The sequence below is a fragment of the Marmota flaviventris genome, chromosome 6 (assembly GCF_047511675.1).
Source record: "Marmota flaviventris isolate mMarFla1 chromosome 6, mMarFla1.hap1, whole genome shotgun sequence".
Lineage (NCBI taxonomy): Eukaryota > Metazoa > Chordata > Mammalia > Rodentia > Sciuridae > Marmota > Marmota flaviventris.
Window position 1 is genome coordinate 76337565 of NC_092503.1, and position 13909 is coordinate 76351473.

At 35.2% G+C, this 13909-nt stretch overlaps 1 protein-coding gene across 5 annotated transcripts in view; it reads left to right on the forward strand.

Annotated features, from left to right (window-relative positions):
- The window catches only part of Cep162 (centrosomal protein 162), an 89068-nt gene that overhangs the window by 9366 nt on the left and 65793 nt on the right, over positions 1–13909 (forward strand). For all 5 annotated transcript variants that reach the window (XM_071613228.1, XM_071613232.1, XM_071613231.1 and 2 more), the window contains exons 4-6: positions 288–434; positions 777–960; positions 3052–3119. In XM_071613228.1, the coding sequence (XP_071469329.1) occupies positions 288–434; positions 777–960; positions 3052–3119 (399 nt within the window). The remainder of the gene's footprint in view (positions 1–287; positions 435–776; positions 961–3051; positions 3120–13909) is intronic.

Here is a 13909-nt window from a genome sequence, read left to right on the forward strand (position 1 = left end):
AATTCTCTTAAAATCTCTTAGGTGATTTTAAGAGAGTTCAAGTACTTTAATAATTTTTTAAATCTCATGCCAATTTTCGAAATTTTCTCTTTAGTAAAATGTACACCAGACAAATAGAGCAATAACTTTTCTTTTGAAAATTCTAGGGTGGGTTTTTTATTTAACAGAGGAGATTCATTTTGTAGCAACTGTGTACAAAAACAATATAACAGTATTATTGTGTTGGCATGGTGATCAAAACAGTTCTCTGAACATAAATATCCAGCCACATTCAATTCTATTCCCAGGCCTGCTTGGAACAAATGTAAGCTATTTGAAAACAAAGAAGACTTCTCAACCTGTTGTAGAAACAGAAGAGGAATCTGCTGAAAAAATTCAATTTCTGAAGAGCAGTGGAACCTCTATCTTAAGTGTTGACAGCTTAGAAACAAATGGTAAGAAATTTGAGGGATATGAGTCAATAAGTTATTAATTCATATGCTTATATTCAGAATTTTTATAAAAATTAATTCATAACTATCTTGGATCCTTCTTTACTGAAGCATATAGACAGATTTAATATTTTCCCAGATGTTAGAATTGCAACTCTACAGAAGCCTTAAACCTTCCATGTTGATTTTGATTATTAATTTATTTGGTAGGTGAAAGATTCATTAAATTTTAAACTTTCATTAAACTAACTATATATGTATATATGTATGTGAGTAAATGCTTCATTCAAATTAATTTTGTGAAAATTTTTATATTAATAAAATACTTTTATGCTCTCTATTTAGAACTAGTAGTTTCTGAGCTGAATCATAGTATTATTGGATTGGGATTGGACACATTAGAAGAACAAGAGGAAAAAGAACAATTTTTTGCCAGGCTTGAGAAAGGCTTGACTTCATCCATTGATTATTCAAGATTGAATAAGGAATTGGATTCTAATGATTCCATGCATTTTAAAGCTTTACATAGGTAAAGTAATAATATAAACTATTAACTATGTTTGTGTTTTTGGAAGATTGATATGTGCATGAACTCAAATAGTTACTAACAGATAAAATAAATCTTGATTTTTTTTTAAAAAACTTTATCATTTTTATAGTTGAGATTTTTCTGTGTATGAACATAATATGTTGATTTGTTGTTAAAAGCCCACTCTCCCTCCATATACCTGAAATTTCATATGTAAAATACTATAGAAAATAATAGTACGCTTTTTACTAGGAAATATATTAGGTGATTTTAAAAGAGTTTGAGTTACATTATACATTTAGGGGGCAGAGGGGAGAAAAGAACAGAAAGGGAAGTAAGAACCAGGCAACCAGGAAGCAAAGTTTTGGTCTGTGTCTTATATCTCTGTATGGCAGTTGACTCTTATTATAACAATAATAGGAAACCTCATTCATCCTAGAAACCCTAGTTGGCTGAGCTGGTCCTTTCCTAAACACAGTAGACTATTGCCATTCTTAAGACCTTTGTGAAACCTGAGGTCTTTAATTTCCTCAAGTTAGTTAACCATGTTATTGTTTTTGTTATAAATAGAAATCCAATTATGATTTTATTTAGGATTTCAAGAAATAAGGTCCTCTGGTTATTAGAGTGCCTAGTCTCAAGAAGATTCACTTCTTACAAATAGTGGATAAAGCAATACATTTACTGGCATGAACTGTTCGGGGGTCAGAGAATTTTTCTTTAAGATTTTTTTAAGATGGACAAAATATCTTTATTTATTTTTATGTGGTCCTGAGGGTGGAACCCAGTGCCTCACATGTGCGAGACAAGCGCTCTACCACTGAGCTATAACCCCAGGCCCTAGGGTCTGAGACTTTTACCCTGCTTGTACATTAACAAGTTAGCCTTTCAATCTTTGGATGTTGGCAGTAAATACTAGATTCCTGTGTCAGAAACAAAAGTCCTTATTTCTCAGAACAGAAGCAATATTGCATTGTTTCTCCATACCCCATACTGCTGGGGTAAGATCAAGGATCCATGTCTCCACATGTAGTAGGTAGGTGGCATTTACAGAAAAGGAACACTGACCTTGAGAAATCTATTGCTTTTATATTAAGTGAAAACAGGCCAGCTTTTGGGTAAAAACGTTGCCTAATGCCTCAAGATAGCTTACTTGCAAACACAACCCTGAGATGGCTTGGTAAAAATTGGTCAGAGCTGTGAATTTTTGCATACCTAGAAAGAACATACATGCAGGAACACACAGGGACCAAAGCAATTGTCTCTCCCAGATTAAGCACGCATAGGTTTTATTGGCCACAATTTTTTTTGCCACTTTGCAATATTCCTTAACTTTTTCTCATTTTTCAACAGTATTCTCGACTATTAGTATTTCTGCTCTGGAACATTCTGATCAGAATGCTGCTTAGCATTGAGTATGCAATATTAGGTGTTGCTGCTATTACCATTACTATAGTCTTATGGTTTTTCAGGTCTGCTCGTGACCCTCAAGATTGAAAAAAGTAGAACTGATTCCTTAGTTTGGATATATCAGTACTGTTTTCTTTCAATTTAATTAAAACATGTTCAAACAACTTGGCCCTTTGAGGGGCAGGGAGTTGGGGGTGTTTTTGGTTTGAGGCTCCTATTCAACTTTCTTTCAAGAATTAATGGCTAATGAGCATGTCAATACTGACCTTGGTCCCCCACCCTACCCCACCCTCTTGTTGCTGGTTCTTATGCTTTGTTGTCAATTTCTAATCTTCAGTAAAGAAGGTATGTACAAGTCATGAGATAAATGTATCCATTTACACATTACACATTATGTATAAAATTATATGTATTTGTATATAAATTTAGGAAAATGGCAATTTTTTCTTTGATAATGTATGCAGCAACAGTTAGTCTTAGGCTTTGAAGATCCTTGATTTTTCAAAACATTTTCCTTATACTCCCAAATTTTTAGCTTTTGGTAGGACAAGAGTACTTGAGAAGATATATGTAATTTTAGAAATTAATACACACACACACACACACACACACACACACAGGATTGTTTGAAAAATATATTGTTAACAGTAATACTACATGTTAATTAAATATTTTTTCCAGTTACCAAGCTAATGTGGAACTAACTGACATCGAACATGAAACTGAATCAAAACATGAAGAATCGCCAGGTAATTTCATTGGTTTTAAATTTTATAATATTTGAAAAAATAATATAATTTTTAGTAAAGACATTGCCAAGAGAATAATTAAAAGGAGAATTGTAGTGTTTTGGAAAGAGCTTTGAACAGGTAGAGTGGTGTTCCATATTATTATTAAAAGTGAACAGCTGCCTCATTTGTTGAGAGTGGGCCAGGACCAATTGGAAAGATTGGAAATAGAGTTTCTGTGCCAGTCTAGGAATGTGTGAAGCCAAGACAAAGACCTCCAAAGCATTGGGGTGGGAAATACACCTTTTTTCATCATTTGATTTTCAGCATGTCTATGTTTTTAATGTTTAAATGGTTTTCTTATAGAGGTCAGGTTTTGTACTTTTGTCTAATATGACCACTTCAGACTTCAAATTGATGTGTTTCTACTCTTTATAAAAACATTTTTATTGATATGGTTGTTACTGCTTTGCCAGTATTTTCTCTTTTCCATCATTGTTGTTACTTTTGTCCTGCATTCTATTGGGTTATTTATAACATTCATTTTATTTCTTCTTTTGGCATTTTAGTTATGACTCTTTGTTGTATTTTTTCTTAGTTTCCCTGTGATTAATAATGCATAACTTTAGAGTCTACTTTCAAATAACATTATTCCACTTCTTTTACATGAACATTAGCAACAGTAATCTCTCCATTTTGCTATTTTTATCAACATTCTTCTTCTATATTGTTGTAAATAAGTTCTAATTATATAAAGATTTACATTGATCCACTTGCTTACCACTCCCAGTGCATTGTATTCATTTGCATAGATTTCTGTCTCAAATTATTTTTTTTCAACATGAAGAAACTCTTTTAATGTTGTTTGTAGTTCAGGTGACTGCTCAGAAGAAATTATATCAGTTTTCCTTTATCTGAAAATATATTTTGCTTTCGTCTTAAAATATATTTTGCTTTCGTCTTTGAAGAATACTTTTGCTCAATATAGAGTTTAGATTTTTTTCTTTGAACGCTAATTCCATTCTATTGTCTTCTGACCATAGTTTTCATGAGAAGTTCTTGAAATTCCTGTTATTGTTATTTTGTATATCCAGTTGTCCCTTGGTATCTGTCGGGGACTAGTTTCAGGATTCCCTACAAATACCACAATCTGCAGGTGCTCAAGTCCCTTATATAAAGTGGTATATAATATTTGCATTATAAACTATACACATCCTTTCATATACTTTCAATCATCTCTAGTTCATTTACAATGCTTAATACAGTGTAAGTACTGTCTAAGTAGTTGTTATACTGTCTTATTTAGGGAAGTTAACAAGAAGTCTGTATGTTCAGTTCAGATACAGTTGTTTGTTTTTTCTCTATCTTTTCAATTCAATGATGATTGAATCCAAAGATAAAGAGGGATATAGAAGGCTGGCTGAATATTATCTTCTCTCTATTTCCAAGATTTTCTCTTTTCCTTGTTTTCTGGGAGTTTGATTATACTATGTCTTGGTGTGTCTTTCTTGTACTTATCCTGTTCAAAATTTGAAGTTGATTGAGCATCATTATAGTTTCCATCAAAATAAAAACGTCTTCAAATATTTTTGCTTCTTGCCACCTGCCCTCTGATCCTAATTACAAATGTGTGAGAACACAAAATTTTGCCCTATAGGTCACTGGGATGGTTCCATCTTTAAAAGTCTTTTAAACATTTACCCTTGTATTCTACAGTTTCTATTGCTATAGCTTCTAGTTCATTGATCTTTTCTTTAATCTGCTGTTAATTCCAAATATCCATTTGTTTGTTTTTGTTTTTGTTTTTTCCCCTTTCACTATAGGAATTCCTTTTGGATTTTAAAAATTTCTTCCTTATGTTCATTTTTTTCAAGTCTTGAATATTAGTCATCGTCTATGGATTACAGCATTTGTTCAGTTCTGGATAGTTTTATATTGGCTTTTTTTCCCCTGGTTATGGGATACTTGCTTCATTTTTTGGGATATTGTGGGGTTTAGATTGTTGAATATCTAAACTGTATTTTCTTCTTTTAAAACTTGAGCTTTGTTCTGGTAGATAGTTGACCCTGCCACTTGATCCTTTTGAGGCATATGTTTCTTAGGGGAAATTTAGAGTAGCCACTCTAAGTATCATTTAACCCTACTCTTAAGATGTATCCCTTCTGAGGTTTCTACTTAATGTCCCCAGTGATCAGTGCAGACTTTCCACTCAAGCAGGCTATTGGTGAGTCTTCTTGCTTATGAACTCTGGGAATTGTCCAGCCTGCAGCTTTGCAGTTGTTCTTGGCTCAACCTACACTTTAGCAGCTTAGCATTTAGTATAGGCTCAAGGGAGACACTGGGAAATGTTCCAAAACTGTTTCTACATACCTCCCTCCTCTCTTGATTACTGCCCTACAACTTTGGATTGCCTCAGCCTTTCTAAACTCTTGTCTCCTCAACTCAATGAGCTGTCCTCCCATTCCCTGCTTAGCATTGCAGAATATCCACACCCTCAGGTAGTTGTGAGGCTCATCTTGTGTTTATAATTTAGGATTGTGATTCCTTTAGGAATCACATTTTCACTGCCAGTTGTTCAGTGTTTGAAAACAACTGTTTTATACATTTTGTCCAGTTTACTAATTGTTTGCAAAGGAAGTTAAATATAGTTCCTGTAAGTAACTCCAGTACAACTGAGGAAAAAGTTCTTTAAATTGCATTATATTTAAAGTTTACAGCTAAATTTTCCAGAAAATAATGAAAAATGTCTCCAAAGGATCTTTTACACTGAATATGGTTTACTGTGTCTAAATTCGAAGAACGTTTTCTGTATATGAAAATATTTTCAAAGTCACAAGAGTAAAGAATATCTAGAATATGTACCATCTTCTTGCCAAAAATGTCAGAGTGTATGAGTTAATATTCTCATTATTTTCTAAATATGTAAGAGCCTGAATACTAAGTGATATTTGTCATATAAAAATCACTCAATTTGGTTTTGCTCTTTCATTATTATATGAATTTAATTTGCCTTGGTTCTTGTTTCTGAAATATTTGATATGCTGTTTTCTTTCCCTTTATCTTGTCTTTCTCATTTCTGTGAGAAATGTCAATGACATTTCCTTTTTATTTCTGACTGACTTTATTCATGGCAGACTCCCAGGAAGGGGGTTAGTTATTCATATGTTGTATGGGAGTATTTGCCTTTGGCTGTTCAGTTACTGAATGAGTACATTAAAATATAGTTTGGAATAATATAAATTGCATTAGCAGTTTTCCCATTCAGATAATATTTGAAGGGATCAAGGTAGAACTCATTGGTTGAGCACTTGCCTAGTATGTATGAGGCTCTGGTTTTAATCCCCAGCACTACAACAACAACAACAACAAAGTAAGATTTGGCTTTATTTACTTGTTAAGTACAAGACTACCTAGCTAAATAATGCTAGCAACAATAATTACTATTATTAGCTAACTCTTGGGTATATTATATGTGAACTGCTGATCTGAACACTGTAATGCTTAACCTTCTCAGCAATCCTTTGAGATAAATACTATTATCACCCCACTTTACAACGGGAAAAGTGAAACCAAAAGAGTTTGTGACCTGCCATCAATTCTATAGCTAAATGCAGTAGAACAAAGAATTGATATATGTCTTCTGTTTGCCTCCAGGTCATGCTGTTAAGCACTATGCTGTACTGTCTGAACTGTTTCTTACACTGCCTCTCCCTACTTGCTTATACACTACAACTCCTACCATTGAGTCCCAGATCCAAGCAGTTACCTGATTTCAACATCATACTCTGCCATATCTCCTCTCTCCTTGTTCAACTTTTCTTAAGTAACTCTAACCTCTGAGGTTACTTGAAATTTGATGGTCTGTCCAGTGTGGTGGTTCATGCCTCTAATCCCAGTGACTTAGGAAACTAAGGCAGGAGGATTACATATTTGAGGCCAACCTCAGCAATGTTGTAGCAAAACCCTGTCTCAAAGTAAAAAATAAAAAGAACTAGGATATAGCTCAGTGGCAAGATGACCCTGGGTTCACTGCACAATTCCATTAGAATATTAAAATTTTAATAATCTTATATTAGGCCTATCACCTACAAGTATGTTGAATACCAAGTAATTGTCATTACTACTATGAGAATTTTCTTATATCCACTGTTGCTTAGAAAGTACCAAACATCACTCTTCTCATGAGAAAAAGAAACTTAAAGTGAGCCAGGTATGGTGGTGCATGCCTACAATCCCAGTGATTCAGGAGACTGAAGCAGGAGGATCATAAGTTTTAGGTCAGCCTTAGTAACTTAGTGAGACCCTCAGCAACTTAGCAATATCCTGTCTCTGGGCTGTGGATGTAGCTCACTGGTACCATGCCCCTGATTTCAATCCCCAGTTCAGAAAAGAAAGAAGAGCTTCTCAGTCCTTGAATATAGGTACTAAAGCAATTAACTAGCTAATCTAGCTTGCCTACCTCAATTATAGTACACCTGCTGTTCCAAACTAATTTTTTAATTGATTTTTTAAAAATAAATGACAGCAGAATGCATTACAATTCATATTACACATATAGAGCACAAATTTTCATACCTCTGGTTGTATATAAAGTACGTTCACACCAATTTGCATCTTCATACGTGTACTTTGGATAATGATGTCCATCACATTCCACCATCATTGCTAACCCCCTGCCCATCCCCTGCCCTATCTAGAGTTTGTCTATTCCTCCCTGCTCCCCTTTTCTACCCCACCCTGAGTTCTTTAAATTGCATTATACTTAAAGCTAAATTTTCCAGAAAATAATAAGAAGTCTCCAAAAGGGATCTTTTACACTTACTATGGTTTACTGTATCTAAATTCTAAGAATATTTTCTGTATATGAAAATATTTTCAAAGTCACAAGAGTAGAAAATATCTAGAATATGTACCATCTTCTTGCCAAAAAGGTCAGTTATAAGTTAATATTCTCATTATTTTCTAAACAATATGACCTTATATCAGAGAAAGTGACCTATATCAGAGAAAACATTTGGCATTTGTTTTTATGGGAATGGCTAACTTCACTTGGGAATCTTCTTCAACTCCATCCGTTTACCTGCAAATGCCATGATTTTATTCTCTTTTATTGCTGAGTAATATTCCTTTGTGTATATATGCCACATTTTTCTTTATCCATTCATCTATTGAAGGGCATCTAGGTTAGTTGCACAGTTTAGCTATTGTGAATTGTACTGCTATAAGCATTGATGTGGCTGTGTCCCTATAATATGCTGTTTTTAAGTCCTTTGGGTATAGACCAAGGAAGAGGAATAGCTGGGTCAACTGGTGGTTCCATTTCAAGTTTTCCAAGGAATCTTCATACTGCTTTCCATATTGGCTACAACAATTTGCAGTCCCACCAGCAAAGTATGAGTGTACCTTTTTCCCCACATCCTCACCAACATTTATTGTTGTTTGTCTTCATAATAGCTGCCATTCTGACAGGAGTGAGATGAAATCTTAGAGTAGCATTTGATTTGCATTTCTCTGATTGTTAGCGATGATGAACATTTTTTCATATATTTGTTGATTGATTGTATATCCTCTTCTGAGAAGTGTCTTTTCATGTCCTTGGCCCATTTATTGATTGGGTTATTTGTTTTCTTGGTGCTTAGCTTTTTGAGTTCTTTATATACCCTAGAGATTGTGCTCTATCTGATGTGTGAGGGGTGAAGATTTGCTTCCAAGATGTAAGCTCTCTACTCACTTCACTGATTGTTTCTTCTGCTGAGAAGAAACTTTTTAGTTTGAGCCCATCCCATATATATTGAGTCTTGCTTTTATTTTTTGTACTATAGGAGTCTTATTAAGGAATTTGGGGCTAATCCCACAGGATGAAGATTAGGGCCTACTTTTTCTTCTGTTTAATGCAGAGTCTCTGGTTTAATTCCTAGGTCTTTGATCCACTTTGAGTTGAGTTTTGTGCGTGGTAAGAGATAGGGGTTTAATTTCATTTTGTTGCATATGGATTTCCAGTTTTCCCAGCACCATTTGTTGAAGATGCTATCTTTTCTCCAATGCATGTTTTTGACACCTTTGTCTAATATAAGATAACTGTAATTATGTGGGTTAGTCTTTGTGTCCTCTATTCTGTACCATTAGTCTACCAGTCTGTTTGTTGCCAATACCTTGCTGTTTTTGTTACTCTTGCTCTGTAGTATAGTTTAAGATCTGGTATAGTGATGCTGCCTGCTTCACTCTTCCTGCTAAGGATTGCTTTAGCTGTTCTGGGTCTCTTATTTTTTCCAGATGAATTTCATGATTGCTTTTTTTTTATTTCTATGAGGAATGTCATTGGGATTTCTTTACGAGAATATAGTGCTTTTGGAAGTATGGTCATTTTGATAATATTAATTCTGCCTATCCAAGAGCAAGGTGGATCTTTCCATCTTCTAAGGTCTTCTTTGATTTCTTTCTGTAGGGTTCTGTAGTTTTCATTATATGTATCTTTTCCCTCTTTTGTTAAGTCGATTCCCAAGTATTTTATTTGTTTTGAGGCTATTGTAATGGATTAGTTTTCCTTGTTTCCCTTTCAGATGATTTGTCACTGACATACAGAAATGCCTTTGATTTATATGTGTTGATTTTATATCCTGCTACTTTGCTGAATTTATTTACTAGTTCTAGAAGTTTTCTGGTAGAGCTTTTTGGGTCTTATAGGTATAGAATCATATCATCAGCAAATAGTGCTAACTTAATTTCTTCTTTTCCTATACATATCCCTTTAATTTCTTTTGTCTAATTGCTCTGGCCAGTGTTTCAAGAACTATGTTAAATAGAAGTGGTGTAAGAGGGCATCCCTGTCTTGTTCCAGTTTTTAGAGGGAATGCCTTCAATTTTTCTCCATTTAGAATAATGTTGGCCAGGGGCTTAGTGTAGATAGCCTTTACGATGTTGAGATATGTTCTTATTCCTAGTTTATCTAGAGTTTTGAACATGAAGGGGTGCTGTATTTTGTCAAATGCTTTTTCTGCATCTGTTGAGATTATCATATGATTCTTATCTTTGAGTCTACTGATGTGATGAATTACATTTATTGATTTCCATATGTTGAACCATCTTGCATCCCTGGGGTGAATCCCACTTCATCGTGGTGCATGATCTTTTTGATATGTTTTTGTATTCGATTTGCCAGAATTTTTTGAGAATTTTTACATCTATGTTTATTAGAGATATTGATCTGAAGTTTTCTGTCTTTGATGTGTCTTTGTCTGGTTTTGGAATCAGGGTGATATTGGCCACATAGAATGAGTTTGGAAGAGCTCCCTCTTTTTCTATTTCCTGAAATAAATTGAAGACTATTGGTATTAGTTCTTCTTTAAAGGTCTTATAGAACTCGGCTGTGTATCCATCTGGTCCTGGGCTTTTCTTGGTTAGTAGGCTTCTGGTGGTGTCTTCTATTTCATCACTTGATATCGGTCTGTGTAAATTGTGTATATCATCCTGATTCAATTTGGGCAAATCGGATGACTTAAGAAATTTGTCGATGCCTTCAGTATCTTCTATTTTATTGGAGTATAGTTTTCAAAATAATTTCTAATTATCCTCTGTATTTCTGTAGTGTCTGTTGTGATGTTACCTTTTTCGTCATGTATGCTGGTAATTTGAGTTTTCTCTCTCCTTCTCTTCATTAGCATAACTAAGGGTCTGTCAGTTGTTTTTCAAAGAACCAACTTTTTATTTTGTCATTTTTTCAGTTGTTTCTTTTGATTTCATTGATTTCAGCTCTAATTTTAATTATTTCCTGCCTTCTAATGTTTTTGGTGTTGATTTGTTTTTCTTTTTCTAGGGCTTTGAGATGTAATGTTAGGTCATTTATTTGTTGACTTTTTCTTCTTTTAAGGAATGAACTCCATGCAATGAACTTTCCTCTTAGTACTGCTTTCAAGTGTTCCAGAGATTTTGATATGTTGTGTCTATGTTCTCATTGACCTCTAAGAATTTTTTAATCTCCTCCTTGATGTCTTCTGCAACTCATGCTCATTCAGTAGCATATTGTTTAATCTCCAGGTATTGGAGAAATTTTTATTTTCTGTCATTGATTTCTAATTTCAATCCAATATTTGTTTATTTTTGTTATTTAACTTCACTTGATTTTCTTCTTTGATTAGCTTTTTCTTTAGGGTTCTACCTCCCTCAGCTGATTTTCATTGTTTTTCGTTTCCTCTTCACAGAATATTTTTCCAAGGATGTTTTGTAGTGCCGATTTTTAGGTATAAACTCTTTTAACTTTTGTTTATCAGGGAAGGTTTTTATTTCATCATCAAATCTAAAGCTTAATTTTCCTTGATACAAGATTCTTGGTTGGCATCCATTTTCTTTCAGAGCTTGATATATGTCATTCCAGGATCTTCTAGCTTTCAGGGTCTGTATTGAAAAATCTAATGGGTTTTCCTCTATATGTAATCTGATTCCTTTCTCTCATGGCTTTTAAAATTATCTCCTTATTTTGTATGTTGGGCATTATTATTATAGTGTGCCTTGGTGTGGATCTGTTGTGATTTTGTACATTCAGTGTCCTGTAGGCATTTTGAATTTGGATTTCCAGTTCATGATTCATGTTTGGAAAATTTTCTGATATTATTTCATTGAATAGATTGTTTATTCCTTTGGTTTGGACCTCTGTGCCCTCTTCTATCCCAGTAACTCTTAAATTTGGCCTTTTTATGCTGTCCCATATTTCTTGAATGATTTCTTACCATTATCACTGTGTGGTCTACGTTCTTTTCAAGATTATATATTTTGTCTTCATTGTCTGATGTCTTGTCTTCCAAGTGGTCTACTCTTGGTGATGCTTTCATTTGAGCTTTTAATTTGATTTATTGTTTTTCATTTCAAGGATTTCTGATATGTGTGTTTGTGTGTGTGTGTGTGTGTGTGTGTGTGTGTGTTTAGAACCTCTATTTCCCTGTTGAGGTGATATTTTGCTTCCTGTATTTGTTTATGTAGCTCCTTGTTGAAATGATCTTTCACTGCCTGTATTTGCTCTCTTACATCTTCCTTGAGTTCACAGAACATTTTAATCATGTATATCCTGAACTCCTTCTCTATCATTCTGCTGTGGCTGCCAAGGATTCTAATAATGTGGTGTGTTGATTTGTTTGAGGCACTTTCTTCCTTTGTCTTTGCATGTTGCTTGTGTGTCTTCCCTTCTAGCTCTGTGGGTCCTGGGTGTTATTGTTTTTACCCTACATGTTTGTAGTGCTCTTGTAGGGTTCTAACACCTCTCCTTTGTGTGGAAGGACAATGTTAACAGAACCTAATATCAACAATATACCATCTGTGAACAATTTGTTGCTATTAAGATGTTTAGAGTTTGGTCTCAGTGTACAGAAATGTTGGATTTGATCATTATCTATAATAAGTAGTTTTGTAAAAGGGTTTACAGTTTATGATGGTGGACAATGACCTGGGGGTGGGGCATAGGACGATATGCTGAGGAGGCAGGATGTGAGGATATAGAATTAATATATCTTAGGAAGGGTGAAAGAGAAATCTAATGAAGAGGGTTAGTTGCAAGAGAATAGACAAAGTAATTTAAGGTAGGCAAGTACACGGTAAGGCAGTAGAGTACATAAAACAAACACACATATGTATTTAGAAAAAAAAAGGATGTTAAAATAGTAAAAATTGGAGAGGAAAAGAAAAATGAAAGAAGAAAAAAGGAAAAAGGGCATATACAACACCTTTATATTATATTATTCAGATGTTCCAGATCTCAAAATCCTATTTCATGCGAAGTTCTTGTTTTTACGTATGTTGGGAAAGTGAGAGTGGTAGGATAGAGAGGTATAAGAAACAAGTGAAAAAAAAAAATGCTCGAAGGAAAAAACCAGGATTGTTGCTAGTTTTAGAGATCCCTATTGTCCCTGCTTCTCTTCTCATCCAATAGGTGGGTTGTCTGTTGTAAGCTGGTGTCTCTGCCCTCAGGATGGTGGAGGTAACCGGGGTGGGATGGCTGGTCCTAGTGCAGGGTGCCTGGAAGCAGTGAATGGCACTCGCCAGTCCCTGCAGGGAGACTGCACCTCAAAGGTCTCTTTTTGGGACCACTTATATGACTTGAGCACCTGGTACTATCTCCCTATCTTTCTTGGAGATTTCCCAGTTCCTGGTCTGTTAGGCTCCAAACTTTAGCCCCATCTCCCTCTCCTATAGCAGTTCCCAATTGCAGGAACTCCCACACCGGGGCTCCCGTGGGCAGCATCCTGGTTGTACTGCGTACAACTGAGAGTTGTTTTGTGTTGGGCAACTACTATTGGGTTTCCACCACTAGGAAGAGGGGGAAGTTGGAAAACTGGTACCTGGCCAGCTGGTGTTTGGGTGGGGTTGGGGCAGCCGGGTGATGGCTTTGTGCTGGGGGTAGGTAGCAGCTGAGTGTCCTGCGTGGGAGCAGAGTGCAGTCTGGGGGTTCTGCAGATGTGCTGATAGGTGATTCTGCTAAGGCGCTCTCAAGCTCTGCATTGGCTAGAACTTTGAGGGGTTGGGTGTTGGGAGCCAGGAGTCCTGCGCAGGTTCACAGTGCTGGTGATTTCTGCACGAAAGCAGCTGCATAAGGTTCCTGTAACACTCTGAGATGCAGTATTCCGATTAGTGAGATCGGAATTACGAAGTAGATCTGGATTACGAAGTAACCCAGAATGCTGCCTCCCTCTGGCTTGCCATCTTCCTTCTCTCTCAAACTCATTTTTTATGATATAAAATAGACATATTTCTATTAATTGCATCTGCATTGTCCTCTGCATGTAAGAGAAGAGTAAAAACTATTCCAGAAGCAATAGCATAGGACC